A 22,577-nucleotide genomic window follows, 5' to 3' on the forward strand; every position below is an offset into this window, starting at 1 on the left:
GGCTGTGCTTTGACCAGGGTGGATAAAAATCAACTATTTTTTTTTTTTTAAAAAAAGTTAGCTTGTTCAAAATAGGACGGTGACAAAACAGTTCCAATTTTTTGTTTGTTTTTGACATCACTTTTAGTAATGCGTGTGTGTATGTGTGTGTTTTTAGGTACTTTAATGATTCTGAAATCTGCATGCACCAACAATCCCAGCTATATAGACAGGCTGATCTCAGTCTTCATGCGATCTCTCCAGAAGATGGTTAGGGAGCACTTAAACCAGCAGTCTCAAGCAGGGACAGCGGAAGCGAACACAGGTAATAAACAGGCCGTAACTGTGCGGTTGCCAGCGTTGAGTTGCGTGATCGATTTAACGTCGTCCCTGAACGTGGAGATTAGCGTGCATTTTGGAAGGCCCCAAATTTCATAGTGTGTTTCAGAACTTTCTTTAAGATTGAGAAATCTTGTTCAGAGTTGCTGTTCGTGAGAAAAAGACATGGGGATGAAAAGGAATCTCTGTTGCAAAGCATGAGAGTGGAGAAATCACAGTGCGGTGTAGTGGCTAGAGTGTCGGACTGGGAGTCGGGAGATCCGGGTTCTAGTCCCCACTCGGCCATGGAAACCCACTGGGTGACTTTGGGCCAGTCACAGACTCTCAGCCCAACCCACCTCACAGGGTTGTTGTTGTGAGGATAAAAATGGAGAGGAGGAGGGTTATGTACACCACCTTGGGTTCCTTGGAGGAAAAAAGGCAGGATATAAATGCAATAATAAATAAATAAATAAATGAGTTGGAACAGGCCTATAAGGCCATCATCCAACCACCCTGCTCAATGCAGGAATGCCTCTTAAAACATACTTCTAACGCCTCTCCTGAGCTGAACATAACTGGACGCTGAGATCAACGTTGAGGGACCCCCTCCAAGTGCCACTTCCAAGGGAGGCTCGCAAGGTGGGAGCAAAGGGGAGGGCCTTCTCAGTGGTGGCCCCCGACTCCCCACTGAGGCTCACCTGGCGCTGACACTGTGATCTTTTCAGCGGCGCCCTTTCTCTTCTAATTCAAACGTATTGTCGCCAGCCCAGTGTTTGCTATGGGTAGCAGGAATGGAGGGCGGGTAGCATTTGCAGGGGATGATCATCGGTCAGTCCGTATCTGTCAGTCGTTGGCTGCAAATGTCCCTACGAGGCTACTTGCCTCCGGCCCGACTCCTTTCTGGCTAATGAGATTGGCAGAGGGGAAAGTGCCAGAGAGGGCAAGGATATACCAAAGAGAATGAAGGAGCAAGTGAAGGGCGAAGGATCCTCTGCCTCCCAACCAATTCTCTCCCAACCCTCATAGTAAAATTGGCTGCATTCAGAAGTCACACTTTATGGCTTAGTGATATTATTATTATTATTATTATTATTATTATTATTATTATTATTATTATTATATTTATTTGTATCCCACCTTTTGCTTGATGCTGAGCCTCAAGGCGGCATTACAAAATTTAAAACATACACATTTAAAACCTATGATTAGAAATATATGAAAGTTAGAAATATATTAAATATGTTCCAGTATTAAAACATGCAAACATTTAAAATATATGGCAATTTTATAAGTCCTTGGCATAGATGGAGGTCCAGATTATTTGCCAAAGGCCTGGCGGAACAAGAGAGTTTTTGCCTGCCTCTGAAATCTCATCAAGGAAGGAGCCAGCCTAGCTTCTCTGTTCCAGAGCACTGGAGCAGCCACCGAGAAGGCCCTCTCCCGCGTTCCCACCAGGCGTGCCTGTGATGGCGGTGGGACTGTGAGAACAAGCTCAGCTTCCTCATGGACTTGCCTTTCCTCCCGCAGAACCGGGAGGAAGAGTTTGGGACGTGTCACTTCCTGTTTGGATTAATAGCGGTTTGCCACATCGTACGACCTCGTAACTGTTGTTGAAACTTAATTACGGTGAATTTAAACAAGCCAGCTTTGCAAACCATGGTTTGCAGTGGGCTTGTTTGGGACTAGTCACGCAGAAGCGTTCCTGTGATTTGCGGAACCATCCTGGGAGCAGTTCTCGTTATTTGCTAGGGGAGTGTCCGTCAGCGCTGTCCATTGCAGGGCACTCGCTCGACACGTCGTCAAATAATAGATGTGGTTTTACTCTGATTCTTTCCCTAGCCGGCACAAGCGAGTTGGTCATGCTGAGCTTAGACCTGGTGAAAACCCGCCTTGCGGTGATGAGCATGGAAATGAGGAAGAATTTCATCCAAGCCATTCTAACATCTCTCATTGAAAAATCCAACGATGCCAAAATCCTCCGGGCCGTGGTCAAAATAGTGGAAGAGTGGGTGAAGAACAACACTTCAATGGCTACCAACCAGGTACTGTGATGGGCGTAACGCTTATTGTAGAGTGCAAAAGAAACTTCTCACTGTATCTTTGTCCTATAAGATGTTGTCTCACCTGATCTGAGAGCCACCGTGGCTTAATAGTCAGAGGGTCGGATTAGAACCGAGATGTGGGTTCAAACCTCACTGGTTGGCGTTGTACCAATAACTACTATCAGCCCAAGGGTTATTGTGCATAAGAACATAAGAAGAGCCACACTGGATCTGACCAAGGGTCCACCTAGTCCAGCACTCTGTTCACACAGTGGCCAACCAGCCATTGGCCAGGGACCCACACAGCAGGACATGGTGCAACAGCACCCTCCCATCCATGTTCCCCAGCAACTGGTGCACACAGGCTTACTGCTGCCTTGGATACTGGAGGTAGCACACAACCATCAGGGCTAGTAGCCTTTGATAGCCTTCGCCCCCAGGAATTTATCCAACCCTCTTTTAAAGCCATCCAAATTGATGGCCGTCACATCTTGTGGCAGTGAATTCCGTAGTTTAACTAGGTGCTGTGTGAAGCACTTCCTTTTATCTGTCCTGAATCTCCCACCAATCAGCTTCATGAGATGACCCAAGCTTTGAGTATTATGGGCGAGGGAGAAAAATGTCCCCCTATGCACATTCTCTACACCATCTAGTCCAGCACTCTGTTCACACAGTGGCCAACCAGCCGTCGGCCAGGGACCAACAAAGCAGGACATGGTGCAACAGCACCCTCCCGCCCATGTTCCCCAGCAACTGGTGCACACAGACTTATTGCCTCGAATGCTGGAGGTAGCCATCAGGCCTAGTAGCCATTGATAGCCTTCTCCTCCAGGAATTTATCCAACCCCCCTTTAAAGCTGTCCAAAATGGCGGCCATCACTACATCTTGTGGTAGGGAGTTCCATAGTTTAACTCTGCCCTGTGTGAAGGCGTTTGTCCAAGGTTTCTGTGCATAGTGTGTGGCTTTTTTAATCATGTGTGAAGCTAAGGGTGGATTAGATGTACATGCTGTGAACCCTTGAAGGAACGGGGGATAGGATGGAGGAAACAGGAGTTTTATGCAGCGTATGAAAATAGGAACGAAGATGGAGTATATGGTGGATTATACAAATAGTGTATTAGCATGAGAAAGAGAGTACATCTATTCTGTGCAAATGAACATTTGTTGGTAAAACGTTCTCAGATGTTACTTGCAACATTTCTGATGTATATTGACTGTCATATTCTTCTCCTTACGTGCTTGGGTGGGGGCGATATGTCTAATGCACTTTCAGTTACTTATTCTGCACTACACTTGAATGCAAATGTGTATAGCTAGATGTGTCAAAACATGAAAATCAACTCACGAAGAGCTGCAGGTATTCCACGAAATGCTTGTGTTTTTGGGCCCGGCATTGCTTTGCCACTTTAAAGACAAAGTGGAAAAACTAAACACATTCTCCTTTTTCTTTTTAAAAACAGACGCCTACGCTTCGGGAGAAGTCCATTTTACTAGTAAAAATGATGACCTACATTGAAAAACGTTTTCCAGAGGACCTTGAATTAAATGCCCAGTTCCTAGACCTTGTTAACTATGTCTATAGGTAAATTATAGCAATTAATCAGCTGGTTCGGCTTACTGGTTCATAATTTGTGCCATGCATGACCTTAATAACTTACCATCCATCTTTTGAAGCTAAGGTGGATGGGGGGGGGGGAGGGGGGCAGCGGGTAAAATAACAGTCCATTTCTCTAAGGTTTCTATGGCTGTATTTGCATCTTCACACCTATTCAAATCCCAAGTCAATCTCCATCGGTTCTTCTCATTGAAAGGAACATATATGGCGGCACCCTACCTATTGTCGTGTTTCTCAGAACACTCCTGCTTTCGATGGGAGGCAAATGACGAGGCCTGCTAAGTAATCCACAGAGCTTTTATTAAGCAACAAACGTCTCTTCTACCTGAAGAGACTCTAACCTCTTGGAAACGTCCCCCTAGGCAAAACTATGCAAACTAAGCAAGATAATAGTCCACTATGCAAACTTAGCGTTCTAGAAGAATAGGAAGCCTCTTCCCAAACGCCTGTAACTTCAGAGTGCCTGATGCGGAGGCAGGTTCTGGTGTAATCGAACTGACTTTCTCACGCCTTCCTTCCGCGCTGTGCTTTTGAGCTTCTGGCTGACCCTGGTGTCAGCTAGCTTGTTGGGACACTCACCTCCAGAAGAAAGCTCACTTCCCACTGAGTGTGTAGGATTTGGCCTTGAGGAGATAAGCTCTGGAGAGGGCTGACTCCCAGCTGGGGAATCGTCTGTGAGAGCTTCCTCCTGCACTGGTACAGGCTGGCTGGTGTCTGGCGCTGTGTCTTCTAGTTCTGATTCTGATTGATTACCTGAAACACCTCCCAAAACAGGAGCAGTAGGGTTAGACATGACACCTATTGCATCACGTTTTCTATGTAGCGATGAGTCCTGAAATTACGCAAAATGCCATAAATAATAATGGATTTCAGGAGTTCAGAAAGTTTCATTGCTTAGTAGTTCACTAATTTATTTTGGGGGTCATTCATTACTCTCCATCGCTGTAGGTATTCCAGCAGAGGCCGGGCAGCCATCTGTCAGGGATGCTTCAGGGTGGATTCCTGCACTGAGCAGGTGGTTGGACATGATGACCTAAACAGCCTCTTCCAATTCCATGAATCTGCTGTATACTGACTTAGAATTCCACTGGGCCATTTAGCACCTTTGCTGTGTATTTTGTCTGACGGCCCAAAGGTCTTGAGCACCCAGTTTCGTGGCCTAGCCACTTGAACTTGGGATCTTTTGCTTGCTAAGCGTGTCCTCTTAACACTGATCTGCAGTCTTTTCCCTAATACCCACCCCACATTCCTGGATCCTTATTCACGCTTGCGATGATTATAAATAAGGCCTAGGGAGTCCTTCCTAGAGTGCTTGGAAATATGGCTACTAGCAGTGTAGTTTAGAGACCTGGGAAGCTTTATAGGGTACCCCAAATCCCCCCCCCCCAGTTCTTGGAATATCTATCAGCAGAACAGAAGTAAAGCACACAGACGTGAATGAAATGCACCCTCTTGCTGACTTGTTTCTTGTGAGCTCACCCCGGGGCCATCTATCTTCGTGACCTTGTTACTTTATTCATAGAATCATAGAATAGTAGAGTTGGAAGGGGCCTATAAAGCCATTGAGTCCAACCCCCTGCTCAACACAGGAATCCACCCTAAAGCATCCCTGACAGGTGGTTGTCCAGCTGCCTCTTGAAGGCCCCTAGTGTGGGAGAGCCCACCACCTCCCTAGGTAACTGATTCCATTGTCATACTGCTCTAACAGTCAGGAAGTTTTTTCCTGATGTCCAGCCAGAATCTGGCTTCCTGTAACTTGAGCCCATTATTCCGTGTCCTGCACTCTGGGAGGATCGAAAAGAGATCCTGGCCCTCCTCTGTGTGGCAACCTTTCAAGTATTTGAAGAGTGCGATCTTCAAACACTTAAAAGGTTGTCACACACAGGAGGGCCAGGATCTCACATTTGGTTACGAAAACCCGTTCCTGCTTTCCTGATTCCGGACTTTAAACGCTGCTCTTTTCCTAGGGACGAAAACCTTTCGGGTAGCGAGCTGACCGCGAAACTTGAGCCGGCCTTCCTTTCGGGACTCCGCTGTGCTCAGCCACTGATCCGGGCCAAGTTTTTTGAGGTGTTCGACAACTCCATGAAGCGCCGGGTCTATGAGCGCCTGTTGTATGTCACCTGTTCTCAAAACTGGGAAGCGATGGGGAACCACTTTTGGATCAAGCAGTGCATTGAGGTAGGGAGATATGTCATCGGAAGTTTTGTTGTCTTTTTTTAAAAAACCAGCACTGTGGTTTTTTAAATGCCTTTCCTGCTGTTTTTCGAGCGGGCTGCCTAGCCTCTAGAAATCTTAGTCTTGTTTCGTTATTTATTTATTTATTTTATTTAAAACTTTTATATCCCACCCTATATCAATAAGATCTCAGAGCGGCGTACTGATGAAAGCATGCAGTATAAAACAGTAAATATACACTGCTAAAAACAAATTAAACCAAGTTACGTTAACCAAGATAAATTAACCAAATTAACCAAGTTAAAACAATATATAATTTAAAAGTAGTAAAACAATTAAAACAGTTCAAACAATGTGCCATCTTGGTGAATTCAACCATTAAAAGCTTTGTTAAAAAGCCATGTTTTCACTTGGCGCTGGAATAAAATCAGCGTTGGCGCCAGTCGGGCCTCCAAGGCGAGGGCGTTCCACAGTCGGGGGGCCACAACAGAGAAAGCCCTGTCCCTTGTCCCATCATAGCGAATGTGCTGTGCTGGTGGGATGCAGAGAAGGGCTCCAACAGATCTCAAATCTTGCACTCACTCAAATCAGTCTCTGACTGGCTTTTGAATGGCCCATGTCTTCATTGTGTGAGGTGTTGCCATGTGATACCCTTCTGTCTTGAAGCTCTGGGCCTTCTTGTCTTTTCATGGCTGGGTTCGCACACAGTGCAAACCCATGATATGGGTTGTGGAATTCTGGGTTGTGGTGTGTGAACCCATGGTTTGTTAACCATGCACAACCCAGAAAGAGAACCTATGGTTTGCTGTTGGGTTATGAAACCCTGGGTTGTTACTACATGGAAACTCAGAACCATGGGTTGTTAATGGGTTGTTTCAGCAGGCTACTGAGGTGGCTACAGAGTGGTAAAAACAGACAAACCCCAGCTGCTCTACCTGCCAATACGACAGTGCTGCAAAGGCATTGGGATAGAGGGAGTGAGCGGGTGAAGGAGCCAGGAAACAGCCCAAGAACTGAGAAAACTAATCCTGGTTTGCTCGCTTGTCTGCCAGACAAACCCTGGGTAGGGCAACAAACCATGCGTTAACGTTACGTGTGAACCTGGTCTTGTAAGAGATTCCTACCCCCTTAATTCATTTTTGGAAAATGTTGAGTAGGAACAGCTTCACTGTAAGAATAGTCTTTTTTAAAAAATGTTGATGGCCTTTTGCGGTTTATTTTTTGAAAAACAAAAAACCAGAGAGATGCTGAATATATTTATTTGTAGTTTAGCTGAGTATTGGTTAGGTAGCACATCAGAGGAAGTTTATTTGGTGTTGAATTAAATTTCTGTTTGTTTTCATGCACCTTAAATATTGCTGCTACTTGAAATGCTCTTTTTAATAACAAATTGCCAAAGAGTGACCTCTGTACGTTTGCAGCAGCAGGAAGGCAGAAATTGTTTTCCTCCGAAAGAGGCCCAGTGTCTTTTGGTCTTGACACTCACGTGCAACAGCTAATGACTCTTTTCTAGTACTGAATGTGGGCGTGCCATGCCGATGGGGCAGGTCACCCACAAACAAGAGAGGTATCTGCATGCTTGAGGCGACAGTTGAGCTCTGCAGAAGTACATCATTTTTTAAAATGGAGAGGCAACACCTCCCCACCCCACAAATCAGGAAAAAAGATTACGATATCATGCCCTCCCATGGGACAAAGGGGGACAGGGTGGAGGAGGGAAGGCGGATGTTGAAAGAAGGCCTTGAGAGAGGGTGTCGTGTTTCTCAGAACCTCCCGCCTTCTTGGGAGACAACGACAAAGTCCGCTAAGTAATCCACAAAGCTTTATTCAAGCCATAAACATCCCTTCCCACCTGAAGAGAGTCTAATCTCTAGAAACTTTCCCCTGGGCAAAACTATATAAACTAAGCGAGACAATTGTATTTTCAAGGAAAGTCCTTTCCCAAGATGCATTAACTTCAGAGAGACTAGTTGTGAGGCAGCTTCTGACGGGACGCCAGCCGGACAGACTTTCTCTCACCTTCCTTTAGTTCTGCCCATTTTAGTCTGTGGTGTACTCTAGTATCAGCTAACTTCTCCGTGCCCCCGCTTGGAAGAATAGTGGCTTCCCACTGACTGTGTGTTTACCCTTGAGGAGATAAGCTCTGGAGATGGTTCACTCCCAGCTGGTGAAGAGCCCATGAGAGCTTTCTCCCCCACTGGTACAGGCTGGCCTGTTTCTGGTGCCAACTCCTGTACTTCAGAGTCTGATTCTGATTGATCACCTGAATCATCTTCTTGATTCAGAAGAGCTAGACATGACAGAGGGGGTGATGAACGTAAGTGCATGAGGACGTTTGGGACTCGATGTGATATTTAGCTGCATGTCCCACTTGTTTTTAATCTTTATTTATTTATTTATTTATTACATTTCTATACCACCCCATAGCCAAAGCTCTCTGGGCGGTTTACAAAAGTTAAAAACAAATATACAAAAATGTAAAAGCATAAAAACAGCAACATCCATTTAAAACAGCTATTCTGGGGTCATTAAAAAAACTGTTGTTAACTGCCTGGGAGAAAAGAAAAGTTTTAACCTGGCGCCGAAAAGATAATAATGTTGGCGCCAGGCGAGCCTCGTTGAGGAGATCATTCCATAATTGTGGGGCCACCACTGAAAAGGCCTGAAGTGAACTGGAGGCATTCTGTACGTGTTACAGTACACGTTGAAACGTTGACAATCCATCATGCGTCTGGCGCATGTACAAAAATGCAACGAGACCAGTGAAAGTGGGTAGTCAGCTGCCCATCATGGATATTGTTCATGAATGTAAACTCCCAGAATCTTGGGCATTATGTAGAGGCATGCTGGGTTTTCCTTGTTCTCTTGTGGATGTTGACGACGTTCAGTTTTTATAGATTTACTCCAGCACATGCATCTATGTTGGAACAATGAAGGATAAATCAAGCTAATAAGCCAGAAGCTGAAAGCTAACAGGAATACAAAGTGCTAACTGATTGAAGTTAAAATAACGTGGATGCAATACATAACCTAAACACTTGCTGTGTGAATGCGAAACAATTACTTAAGCGCTAAATGAGAAAGTCAAATAGGGAACAAATTACTTTTATGTAGCAAGCTACCTCCTACTCCTCCAAATAATCAGTGCTCATAACTCCAGAGGGGATATAGCCAGGTCAAGAAAAGCATTCGGCTTTTGAACCTTTAATCCCAAATGACGTTGGATTATTACTGCTTAAATTGAACTATGGCAGCACTTTACATCAGTGAGAGAGATGGAGACTGCCAATCTAGATATCCTGGCCATATATTAATCTTTGTAAACCACCCAGAGAGCTTCGGCTATGGGGCGGTATATAAATGTAATAAATAAATGAATAAGGAAAAGCACAACCACCCAAACTCCCCCAGATGTGTTTTGCCTGTTCCACAGGCAACCACCGAGGCGACGCTTAGCTTGGTCAGACGAAATGAGCCGTAACGTTATGCGTTGTTACTGCAGAAGCACACAACTTGAAACAATAGCATCAGGATACGGAACAGAACTTCATAGACTATTTCACAATTATTCCATCAGTCGCATCAGTCACTGGCATCACATCAAAAAACTATACAGAAAACCTTCAGAAACTGGGCCTACCGACATACATCCACACCAACATCCAGAAAGCAGGCATACTCAAAACAGGCTAAGGAGATTCCTGAATCAGTAAAAGATAATATGACTTGGCAAAGCTCCTCATGTCTGTCTAGAAAAACCACCACGAGTGGGAAAAGATGATGATGATGATGATGATGATGATGATAATAATAATAATAATAATAATAATAATAATAATAATGCACCACTGGCCATGGAAGTTAAAGAACTATGGCAACAGGAAAAGGTCACAATTATTTCATTAGTGACATCAGTCACTGGCATCTGATCAAAAAACCATAGAGAAACCCTTCAGAAACTGGGCCTACCAAAATACATCCACACCAACATCCAAAAAGCAGTCATACTTAAAACAGGCTCAATTGTCAGGAAATTTCTGAATCTGTAAAAGATAGCATGACTTGGCAATGCCCATCATGTCCGTCTAGAAAAACTGCCCTGAGAGAGAAAGAGAATACTACTACTACTACTACTACTACTACTACTACTACTAATAAGCCACCAAGGCTTAACTAGAAAAAACAGCATTGGGTTATCGGAGGGTTGTTTCTCCTTCCAACAAGCCATGCTGCCTGGGTTCGGACAACACAACTGCCCCTTTCTACTCTTATGATGCTTTTTTTCCACATTCGTCCAATAAAAACAGCATGCAGGCTGCCTGTCGCTTGACAGCTGCCTAGCAGGACTTCTCCCTTCCCTGGTAAGCTTTTTTATCTTATTTTCATAGCCAGGGTTCATGATCCCTGATTATGATATGGGAAGTCTGGTTAGCGTTGCTCCAGATGTAACACCAAACCCTGGTTAAAGTAGACGAGGGAAAGGGAAGAGGGAGGCTGCAACCTACTTCCAGTCATCCCCGCCGTGCGAAGAGACCTTCAGCAGTACGCCTGCACAAGGCCATTAAGAACATAAGAAGTGCCCTGATACTGGATCAGACCAAGGGTCCATCTAGTCCCGGACTCTGTTCACACAGTGGCCAACCAGCCATCGGCCAGGGATGAACAAGCAGGACATGGTGCAACAGCACCCTCCCACCCATGTTACCCAGCAACTGGTGCACACACGTTTGCTGCCTCAGTTACCGGAGATAGCACACAACCATCAGGGCTAGTAGCCATGGATAGCCTTCTCCTCCAGGAATGTATCCAACCCCCTTTTAAAGCCATCCGAGTGGGTGGCCATCGCTACATCCTGTGGTAGCAAGTTCCATAATATAACTATGCGCTGTGTGGAGGAGTCCTTCCTTTGATTTGTCCTGAATCTCCCACCCATCAGCTTCATGGGATGACCCCATCGGGTTCTAGTATTTTGAGAGGAGGAGAAAAAGGTCCCCCTATCCACATTCTCCGTACCATTGCAAATGGCTCGTTGCAAACGGCAATTAGATAAGCATGCGGAAATGGTTAAGGATATCATTCTTAGAAAGCGGATGTCTGGAAGGTGATTTGTTTAAACACGTTTAGCTCCTGTTGGCCGTATGCGAAAGAAACACTACCATCGGGACCAGCTGCCAAGGCGCCATGCTCCCGTCCATCACAAACGTCATCAACCTAGCCGACAGTCACGACCGGGCCGCGTTTGCGATGGTGACCCACGTCAAGCAAGAGCCCCGCGAACGAGAAAACAGCGAATCTAAGGAAGAGGTAATTTCCCCGCCCCCTCCCCGCTTCAGATTGCAAATGGTACCTTTGGCTTGCATTCCGAGACACCTTGCAGCGTGTGAACGCGTCCTCCGCTGAGTCTGTTTTGCTCAGTTCTGCTCCGCCGGCCCGCCGGTTTGTAGCGTCTCAGGCAGGGATTTGCCCCAGCCCTGATGCTGGAATCTTTTAAGTCGGGGATCAATCCTGAGACTCCTCTTTATGCCAGAACAGGACTCTGCTCTCTGAGCTAGCAGTCCTCATCCGAAGACATGCTTTTAGGATGTTTTTAACGGTGTATACTATGTTATTAAACAGTATTTTAAACAGTATTTTATGCTTGCTGTTGTTCCCTGCCTCGATCCAATCGGAGAGGCGGGTAAGAAATATATTATTATTATTATTATTATTATTATTATTATTATTATTATTATTATTATTATTATTATTTCACCATGGCATGTTCTTCCCGTAGAATTGAGTCCTTTTGCACCCAGAGCACTGTCAGTGTTGTGACAGATTGTGCCCACCCCATTGGGGGAGGGGCTGTAGCTCATTGTGATGGAGTACCTGCTTTGAATGCAAAAGGTCTCAGGTTCGATCCACCACATCTTCAGCCAGTGTTAGGAAAAAATCCTTCCTGAAAATCTGGAGAGCCATTGCTGCCAGTCAGTGTTTACAATATTGGGCTGGATGGGCCAAGGGTCTGACTTGGTCTAAGGCAGCTTCCTATGTTCCTATGAAGCTGTGCCCACTGGCACCCCTAGGAATGGTTCCTGCTATGGGCCACCCCATAGGAATCCTGAGGGAGGGCTCTGTCCACTTGATTCCTTTGAGATGGGCGATATGCCCATAACTCTGGCCTTCTCTGCTGGTCTCAATTGCATGGACTGCAGAGCTATGTGCTGGGTAGGATGTGACTGAAGATGATATTGCAGGCTTCAATCACATGGACAGATTTAATTGAAATGTATTAATGCATTTTTAAGACAAAATAACCCTGTTACACACCCCTTAGTATGCATGCCAACTTTCAGGTGCCTAAGTTTCAGGCATCTTCCCTGTTAAAACAGCTCCACTGGCTTCCAGTCTGTTTCCGGGCACAATTCAAAGTGCTTGTTATGACCTATAAAGCCCTATATGGCTCGGGTCCAGGTTATCTGAAAGACCGTATTCTCCCTTATGAGCCTGCCCGTGCTTTGAGACCTTCTGGGGAAGCCCTTCTTTCAGTCCCACCATCTTCACAGGCGCACCTGGTGGGAACACAGGAGAGGGCCTTCTCGGTGGCTGCTCCACTGCTCTGGAAGTCTCTTCCCGAGGAAGCTAGGCTGGCTCCCTCCTTGATGGGCTTTCGGAAGCAGGCAAAAACTTCTTTATACCGGCAGGCCTTTGGCGAATATTCTGGGCTTCCGTCTGTGTTAAGGACTTTTAAAATTGTCATGTATTTTGAATGTTTAATGTTTTAATATTGTGATATATTTAATATATTTTTAACTTCGGTATATTTCTTGCCATAGATTTTAAAATGTATGTGTTTTAAATTTTGTAAGGCCACCTTGAGGCCCAGTATTGGGCAAAAGGCGGGATACAATTAATAATAATAATAATAATAATAATAATAATAATAATAATAATAATAGGTTTCATGGTCATGGTGCTGAAAGATGGAGCACCTTCTTTTATTCATAGAATCATAGAATCATAGAATAGCAGAATTGGAAGGGGCCCACAAGGCCATCTAGTCCAACCCCCTGCTCAATGCAGGAATCCACCCTAAAGCAGCCCTGACAGATGGTTGTCCAGCTGCCTCTTGAAGGCCTCTTATTATTGTAGTTAAGCATGAACATTTTGTTTGTCTTCTACCCCCGTTTTTTTTTTTAAGGATGTTGAGATCGAAATTGAATTGGGTCCGGGGGACCAGACCAGTACACCCAAAACCAAAGAGCTTTCTGAAAAGGACATTGGCAACCAATTGCACATATTGACGAACCGACACGATAAATTCCTTGACTCTCTACGAGAAGTGAAGGTTAGTATGTTGACGCTCCCCTTTTGTTTCACGGACGAACGTGAAGGTTCAGAAACCTTTCCCAAAAACTCACCACCCCTGAAGCTTTCCGGAAACCTGCTTGGGATTTGAATCAATCCGGCTTGGAGGACATTTAAAAAAGTTTCAGGGCAGAGGAACAATTTAAGTATTGCCTCAATACTTAAAAACAATATACTGTAAAAACAATATAAAGACCATAGGGGAGCCAGTGTGGTGTAGTGGCTAAGGTGCTGGACTGCGAGTCAGGAGACCTGGGTTCGAGTCCCCACTCAGCCATGGAAACCCACTGGGTGACTTTGGGCCAGTCACAGACTCTCAGCCCAACCTACCTCACAGGGTTGTTGTTGTGAGAATAGAATGGAGAGGAGGAGGATTATGTACGCCACCTTGGGTTCCTTAAGGAGGAAAAGAAGGCGGGACATAAATGCAATAAAATAACAATAAAAAACATTGTATAAAATACAATATGAAAACACAACCAACTCAACTGCAAATTCCCCCTATTTTTGTTAATTTGCGCAAATAGAGATTTGCACAAATTGTGGCTGCAATTTGCATGATTTGCACGCATTTTGCCCATAATTTGCACAAATTGCAGTCGCAGATAAAAAAAACAACCGGCAAAACGTGCCCGGAGTTTGGGGGAAACCTGCAACTGCGACCCAAGTCGGGCACACCAGGCAAGTACGTTAAGCCGAAAACTGACGTGGATTTGCTGGCGACGGACTTTCCTAGCAGGAACCAGTCAATGCATTCACTGTCGCTATCGCTTTGTTCGCGACAACTCAGGGTTTAAAAACATCCTGGGCTGTTGCGATGTCTGAACCGGGTCTCTAGTTTCCATGGCTCAGTTCTGGGGGAGCAGGCGGGGCGCGGAGAGCCATTTCATCATTTAACGTGCCTAACTGGTTTGCTTCCTTTCCAGACTGGAGCCCTGCTAAGTGCCTTTGTGCAGCTGTGCCACATTTCCACGCCCTTAGCTGAGAAGACTTGGATCCAGCTGTTCTCCAGATTGTGGAAAATCCTCTCCGATAGACAGCAACATGTGCGTGTAATTTTTTTAAACACACACACACACATATCATTTGTAGCAGTGATGTAAAACTTCTGAAATGTTTTGCTGCCTTATCCATGTACAAATCTTCCTAGTCCCACTCAAAGCAGCAATGAGTTAATGTTGCAGTGTTGGAATTACTGTAACACCAAATCATCAATATGTTTATTGCTCAATCCACAGATCATTGCAACACATACAAACTTGACATTTTGCTATACTATACATGATAAAAAATACATATGTTTAAAAATTACAGAGCTATCAAAAATGTAACATGCATTACTAAAAGGATAGTAAGATAGGAGCACGGTGGACACGCAGAAACACACCAATAGTATCTAAAAACTTTGCTTTACATCTATTAGCTTTCACTGCAAATAGAGCAACCCTTTGTATCACATGTGGGTTGGTTGAATATAATAAATAACTCCGTTTTTCCTTCGCACCCCAGTATTTCACTTTCTTTAAAAAAGGCTCTAAATAACTTGGGCAGTCAAATACATAGTGTGTTATGTCCTCTGGAACTGGCTCTCCACAAACACATAACCTGTCTTCTACTGGTATGCCGTGGAATCTCCCCCATTTCATCACAGCTTCCATTTGTTCAAACCTTAAACGTGTAAGGGCTATACTGTAACACGAAAGCCCATGTGATTACTCTCTCTCTCTCTCTCTCTCTTTCCTCTTGCCCAGGCTCTGGCGGGTGAAATAAGCCCTTTCTTGTGTAGCGGTAGCCATCAAGTGCAGCGCGACTGCCAGCCCAGCGCACTGAACTGTTTCGTGGAAGCCATGTCGCAGTGCGTCCCTCCCATTCCCATCAGGCCCTGCGTGCTGAAGTACCTGGGCAAAACTCACAACCTCTGGTTCCGTTCGACGCTGATGCTGGAGCATCAGGCCTTTGAGAAAGGGCTCAGCCTCCAGATCAAGCCCAAGCAGACCACGGAGTTCTACGAGCAGGAAAGCATCACTCCGCCTCAACAGGTACGGAGCAGCGTTTGTGTTTTCCGCAGTTCCAAAAGGCCAAGTGGGGAAATGATAACTGTAGACAGATGCGTTTGCTTTTTTCTTTTGCAGCCCTGGGTCCTGCCCAACTCAGGCCCATACAGACCACTGTTGTTAACTGCAACGCTGCCATTCCATGGTGGAGAAACTAGGGCATTAAAAAAATGGCCAGGCTCCAGCACGTCTTTGGAGAGTTGCTCTCCCATATGGCTCGTTGCTTTAAAGGGCCTTAGGATGAGTGCACTTAGGCGATAAAACCTTTTAAGCCTTGTTGAAAACGAGCGCCCTGCATTTTTATGAATAATAACGGTATAGCCCAGCCTTCCCCAACCTTCCTCTCTCCAGATGTGTCAGCCTACAATTCCTTTATCCCCAACCAGCATGGCTATTGGCTCCCCCAGCAGAACACTGGCTAATGTGGGCGTCTCTAGCGTTTTGGGGTTGGTGGGTATATTTGGAATTTTGAGAGTGCCGGGAGCGCTCTCACAAAATGGCTGTCCCGGCAGGGGGCTTGTCCATTTTAAAAATGAGTGTGGGCGGTCACGGAACACCTATTTCAAAGAAAGACAAACTGCTGACACTAAAATAAAAGTAGCACCTAAATACCAGCTGGAGGTAGATCTATGTTTACAAAATCACTCTTTTAACGCCCACTTTTCCTCCTCTGACCCCCATTTCTCAGTTGGCAAATAGAAGAGGCTCAGGAATAATTTGGCCAAGAAACCAAGTGCGACACAGACGTTGGGTCTGAGCCACAAATGCCCAGTTATGTATCTGCCCCTTCAAAGCACAACAAACCCCTAATTTCACAGAAGGCCAACTGGTGAAGCTGAGAAACACACACAAATGCAAAATACCTACCCATCCACCCCAAAACCCAGCCTAAACACATGTGCTCTCTTTCTTTCTCTCACTCTGGAGCACTGGTTGGAGGTGTTAGCGGGCGTATTGGTACTCACGGGCACCTTGTTAGATACCCTAGGCTTAATACTTCTAGTCCCTAACTTCCATATCATGGGCTTTATTGCAGGAAAACTCTGCTTTGTGACCCAGGCGAATCACAAACCATTCATCTTGTACCATAGTAACTTCTCTCTCTTTCTCTCTCTCTCTCTCTCCCTCCCTCCCTCTCTCTCTCTCTCTCCCTCCCCCGCCCCTTTTTACTTTTCTCGTTCTCCCCAAGGAAATACTTGATTCGCTTGCTGAGCTGTATTCCTTGCTACAAGAGGAGGACATGTGGGCCGGATTGTGGCAAAAGCGTTGTAAATTTCCGGAGACGGCGACTGCAATTGCATATGAGCAGCACGGCTTCTTCGAGCAGGTAGCACATGAGGTTAAAAATGGACCGTATAAATACAGCTAGCTACCGAAGCTGGGCCTTTTCGTATCAGAAGCAAATAAAAACTTCCCTCTGTACTGCCGGGCGACCTTGATCAAGTCTGCCTTACAGACAGAACCATGTCGAAGCACTGCATCAGCAAATTTAATTATGGGCTTTTTCACAAGCTTAGGTGCTCAGTAGAGGCCACCAGGATTACTTCTGCAGCGTTCCTGTAATGTTTGCGTATCTAACGCTGTCAGTAGCTCTCTCTCTCTCTCTCTCTTTTGTAGCTAAAGCCTTTTACGCAGACATCTGCGCTGTTTGATCACCGATCTAAGTAGATAACTGTGTGATATTTAACCACCAGTGAAGCGTAACGCGTGAGCTGAGCCCTTAGTTATCAACCCTTCCAGGTGAACTATATCCAGAACTTGGGAGTAAAAAATGGCTCACATTTATACACGGAATTGAAAACAAGTTCAGATTTAAAGAGGAGAACAAAAATAGCCTGGCGCCACAAACGGGGTTGCAGGGTGGGCGGGGGAGAGGGAGGAACTCCAGATGGCAAAAGAATATTTGTCCCAGAGCTGTGGAATTCACTCGCCCTGTCACTGTGGCAAACCAAGAGCTTGGAGGTGTTTAAGAAAGGCACAGGTGAGGTACTGGTTCCTCTCTATTCGGCCCTGGTTAGGCCTCATCTAGAGTATTGCGTCCAGTTCTGGGCTCCACAATTCAAGAAGGACGCAGACAAGCTGGAGCGCGTTCAGAGGAGGGAAACCAGGATGATCAGGGGTCTGGAAACAAAGTCCTATGAGGAGGGACAGAAAGAACTGGGCATGTTTAGCCTGGAGAAGAGAAGATTGAGGGGAGACATGATAGCACTCTTCAAATACTTAAAAGGTTGTCACACAGAGGAGGGCCAGGATCTCTTCTCGATCCTCCCAGAGTGCAGGACATGGAATAATGGGCTCAAGATAAAGGAAGCCAGATTCCAGCTGGACATCAGGAAAAACTTCCTGATTGTTAGAGCAGTACGACAATAGAATCAGTTACCTAGGGAGGTTGTGGGCTCTCCCACACTATAGGCCTTCAAGAGGCAGCTGGACAAGCATCTGTCGGAGATGCTTTAGGGTGGATTCCTGCATTGAGCAGGGGGTTGGACTCGATGGCCTTGTAGGCCCCTTCCAACTCTGCTATTCTACGATTCTATGAAAGGCTTGAAAACCTTTGTTTTTGAAGAGAGGGGATTGGCTGCTGGTCCCCGAGGTACAGCATGCTGACGGCCCTTGCTGCCACTATATATTGTTTATGGGTTTTTATTTTATGCTTTTATTGTTATATTCTTTTAATTCAGCTAAGGTTTTCAATTAGGGTTTGTTACGTGATGTGCTCTCATTAGACCCATGTACAAACTTGCACATGTTCTAATGAGACTTACACCCGCTTATAAGGAATCTTTTGACATTGGCAATAGAGCGTCTGTGGCTAAGTAAGGCGATTCTTACTCAAGAAACTTACAGCACTGAAGGGGATAACGCCACAATGGCACATTTATTGAGGTTGAAACAAATACAAGGGCACAAGCTCGTTTTGGGGAAATTAGCTGAGCAAGTAGAGGCTTAGAAGCAGTTTCAAGACTGAAAAATAGACTTTTTGAGACTTAAGAGCATACACACGGAGACAGCAGGGGAAAGAGGAGAGGGAATCTTTAAAGGCAATATACCTTTCTTTGGGCTGCAGCCTTTTCCTGTAGAGCAGAACTGGGGAGCATTGCAACTCTTGGTCTTAGATGAAGAGGAAAAGAATACAGCTAGGCAAAGCACCCACTCAAGGCAGCTTGCTCTCGCAAGATGGAATGTGTAGTATGTTTTGTGTTTCTGGTTCAAAAGGGAGAGAGAGAGCTAGCCTGCTTCTTTCCTCCAACTTGAGGGTTTTTTATGATCTTATTTAAAGATCTACTTGCTATGGGAACAAAAGAGGGTGATTTGGGATGAGGGCTGTACTTGATGCAGCTTGGAGTTCAGCAACAGGGCTGCATTAGCATGTGTATGACCAGGTATGACTCTTGCTATTGAGCATTCATATTCTTCTTAGTTTTACCCCTACCTTTGTCTCTGGGGAATGCATTTGAAGACGTCTATCAGGAAATGGTTACTTGACCCAGGCCTTTTGTGAATGCTCTCAGTCTGTAGGTGGGTTTTTGGGTCGCTTCAAAATGGAGTCAGTACTGCTCACAGAAGCTACCTTGTAGCAGGTTATTGCATTTATCATATTTTTGTAAACTGCTGAACTATTTTATTTTACGTCTGGCGCTTTATAATAAAGCAATATATAAATAAATATTACTATTATTATCTCTCTCTTCTCACTCATGTTGGTTTTTCCAGACGGACATGATGGGCTTTGCCAGGCCATGCCGTCTTCTACTGATTCAGGAATTTCCTGACTATTGAGCCTGTTTTAAGTATGACTGCTTTCCGGATGTTGGTGTGAACTTACTTTGGTTGGCCCAGTTTCTGAAGGTTTTCTGTATAGTTTTTTGATGTGATGCTGGTGATTGAAGTGACCAACAGGGTAACAACTGTGATCTTTTCCTGTTGCTGTAGTTCTTTAACTTCCATAGCCAGAGTTGTATATCATTTATTTTTACGCCCAACGCATTTCAGAATTTCTTCTGAAGCGGCACGATTTCAGCCATGATCCGCCAGTGTAAGGGACACTCTAGGGACTCTTAGCAATATGAGTGTTTCATTTCAGTTCTCAAATCACTCAAAAATGCCCCGTTCACAACCCCGCAGGTGAACGGGGATGTTGACGCTCTCCGAAAATGCGTGCAAATTTCCGAACTTGCGTTAAAAAAAATTCGCATTTCAAAAAACGCACAATTTAATGTGTGCTCTTAAAAAAAAATGCACACTTCTCCTTTTTGAACAAGCTGGGGAGAAAAAACCAGGTTGCAAACTTGAATGGGAGCCAGCCAAAGGAAGCGTTGAAGTGAAGTTCGGAGAATTTTGGCAAACCTGAGCATCCCTGGTTCTCCTGTCCCTGGTATATGCTTACGGCTCTGGATTTTAAGCCCAGGAATCCATGGCGGAGCCTTGGTTTGAGTCTGCCTCTCCCCCGGTTCGATCCCATGAGAAAATAAACTCTCTCAATTTCTCCCAGGCTCAGGAAACCTATGAAAAAGCAATGGAGAAAGCCAAGAAAGAACACGAACGAAGCAATGCTTCCCCTGCCATTTTCCCGGAGTATCACCTCTGGGAAGACCACTGGATCCGGTAGGTTAATTAAATTGTTTGAGTGTTAGGGTTAGATGACGTTAAACAAAATAAGAGTGCTCGTATCTTCAGTGATGAATATGAGGCTTAACCGAAAGTTCAAGAAAATATCCGGGAACGGGGAAATTGAGCGGCGTCCCTTGTTGGTTAACTGATCCCTTTAAGCTCTGCAGTAGCGTAATTTGTGATGGGTTGAAGGGACCTCAGCAAAGATTTTATTCCAGGTTGAAACCAGTGTACGGGGAAGTGATTTTGCCTCGCCCCCTTCTATTAAACTTCTTTCTGATCATGCTTTTTAGCGCAAGTTTTTGCAGCAGTGAATTGAAGCACACAAAATACTGAATCGCAGTAAAGCATGCAAACAGAAAAGCTTTGAAATTTAGCTCCCAAAATAGAAGTCCCAGTATTGTAGAGTGGGGTGTGGGGGGAAGACTGATTGTTGAAGCTTGGTTCAATCCCTTTGGAAGTGTTTGAGTAACTTCTTGAAATACACTTGGATACAACTGCTAGCCTTCCTGTATCACAGGGGTGAGTAACCACAGGCCCGTGGGCCAAATGAGGCCCTCCGGGTTCCTAGATGGCTGCGCCCCCTTCCCATGGCCACACCGTTTCCCTAATCACTGATTGCGTGGTGGATTCCCGACACAGGCGCAGTTTTGCCCCCTCTCTAAACCATTGAAATGCTTGTCTGAAGGCTTAACTTCTGGCAGTTGGAGGTTTAAGTTGGAATATGCTGGTACCTCTGATTTTATTTCTGTCTCCGCCCCTTTTGCTTCTGGACCTTCCCCTTTTGCCTTTGGCCCTGCCCACCACTGGACCGCAGCCCCTGGGTGCTTTTCTGAAATCGCATGTGGCCCTTGGGTTGAAAGAGGTTCCCCAACCCTGCTGTATTTTATTTATTTATTTATTTATTTATTTATTTATTTAAAACATTTGTATCCCACCCTATATCACTAGGATCTCAGGGCGGCGTACAGATAAAAGCATACAGTATGAAACAATAAATATACACAGCCAAAAACAAATTAAACCATGAACCAAGTTAAAACAATATGTAATTTAAAAGCAGTAAAAACCATTAAAATAGTTAAAACAGTGTGTCGTCTTAGTGAATTTAACCATTAAAGATTTTGTTAAAAAGCCATGTTTTCACTTGGGGCCGGAATAAAATCAGCGTTGGTGCCAGTTGGGCCTCCAAGGGGAGGGCATTCCACAGTCGGGGGGCCACAACGGAGAAAGCCCTTCTTCCTTGTCCCATCTGAAGCGCTTAAAGGGTTACTCCGGACCAACCGACTGGGTTGACTTTGTGTTTCTGTTCTCAAGGTGCTCCAAGGAATTGAATCAGTGGGAAGCTCTGACCGAATACGGCCAATCGAAGGGTCATATCAACCCCTACCTGGTCCTGGAATGCGCGTGGCGCGTCTCCAACTGGACTGCCATGAAGGAGGCCCTTGTCCAGGTAAGTGTTCTTCACCTTTCCCCGGGAAGATCCGGGCTCATCCTTGATGGCGCAGCTGTTGAAAGGCAGCCCTGCAAACGCGCGTCAGCAAAAGCAGTCCTCTGCTTTTGAGGAGGAGATTACTCGCATGGAGTTTGAGATCTGGGTTCCGTGGAGGAATCAGCAGCAGGGGAAAGCCTCGTGGAAAACATGGTCCCGCCGTTGACCCGAGTTGTGAGCAGGGCCGGTGCCAGGCTTTTTTGCGCCCTAGGCAAGGTGAGCTGCTTTCAGCCCCCCACACCCCACCATATCCCCACCCCACCCCAGGTAGGCGGAGACAGGTTACCTGTCCCTCGCCCGAAGTCCTCCTGGCTTGGCAGGACGCTGCAGTGGGGTGGGTGGGTGGGCAGCTCCTCTTCTGTCCATTCGCTGCCCCCCCCGTCCCCAGCATTCTGGCTTGGCTTTGGCTGGGAGCACCCAGCCGAAGCTAAGCCAGGAAGCTGGGGGAGGGCGGTCAGACAGCTCCACGTTCTGACGTCCGGCGCTCTCCGGAAGTCAGAACGTGGAGCCGCCCGCCCCCACCCCCCAGTGTCCCGGGTTGGCTTCAGCTGCTGGGCGGGTGCCCAGCTGAAGCCAAGCCAGGGATGCTGGGGGGGCGGGCGGAAGGCTTCGGAATGGCGCGCCCGGAAGCTGCCCTCACTCGGCCAGAGCGGCTCTGGGAGTGGGAGGGTGACTTCCGGGCGCACCGTTGGGCGTCCCCTTACCTTGGCGCTCTAGGCAGCTGCCTAACTGGCCTCTATGGAAGCGCCGGCCCTGGTTGTGAGTCACCTTCGTGGACCGAAAAGGTTTTCCATCGGCGTTCCCATCATTGCCGAGACACTTTTGCGTAACTGGTGGAGGATGGTTGAGGTCAATCATGCTCTGAACTTTTAGTTTTGGTTAAAAGTCCTGAAGGACAATTTGGGAAATTTTGTTCGTATGGTTTGTTTAAAAGAAA

At 45.9% G+C, this 22,577-nt stretch overlaps 1 protein-coding gene across 1 annotated transcript in view; it reads left to right on the top strand.

Moving 5' to 3' along the window:
• TRRAP (transformation/transcription domain associated protein) overlaps positions 1 to 22,577 on the top strand; it is a 166,765-nt gene that overhangs the window by 80,955 nt on the left and 63,233 nt on the right. Inside the window, exons 46-56 of the mRNA XM_063143617.1 lie at positions 158 to 304; positions 2,140 to 2,342; positions 3,804 to 3,925; positions 5,926 to 6,139; positions 11,261 to 11,440; positions 13,317 to 13,463; positions 14,410 to 14,529; positions 15,235 to 15,522; positions 16,727 to 16,864; positions 20,030 to 20,142; positions 21,466 to 21,601. Coding sequence (XP_062999687.1) covers positions 158 to 304; positions 2,140 to 2,342; positions 3,804 to 3,925; positions 5,926 to 6,139; positions 11,261 to 11,440; positions 13,317 to 13,463; positions 14,410 to 14,529; positions 15,235 to 15,522; positions 16,727 to 16,864; positions 20,030 to 20,142; positions 21,466 to 21,601 — 1,808 coding nt within the window. The remainder of the gene's footprint in view (positions 1 to 157; positions 305 to 2,139; positions 2,343 to 3,803; positions 3,926 to 5,925; positions 6,140 to 11,260; positions 11,441 to 13,316; positions 13,464 to 14,409; positions 14,530 to 15,234; positions 15,523 to 16,726; positions 16,865 to 20,029; positions 20,143 to 21,465; positions 21,602 to 22,577) is intronic.

The sequence above is a fragment of the Elgaria multicarinata genome, chromosome 17 (genome assembly GCF_023053635.1).
Source record: "Elgaria multicarinata webbii isolate HBS135686 ecotype San Diego chromosome 17, rElgMul1.1.pri, whole genome shotgun sequence".
NCBI lineage: Eukaryota > Metazoa > Chordata > Lepidosauria > Squamata > Anguidae > Elgaria > Elgaria multicarinata.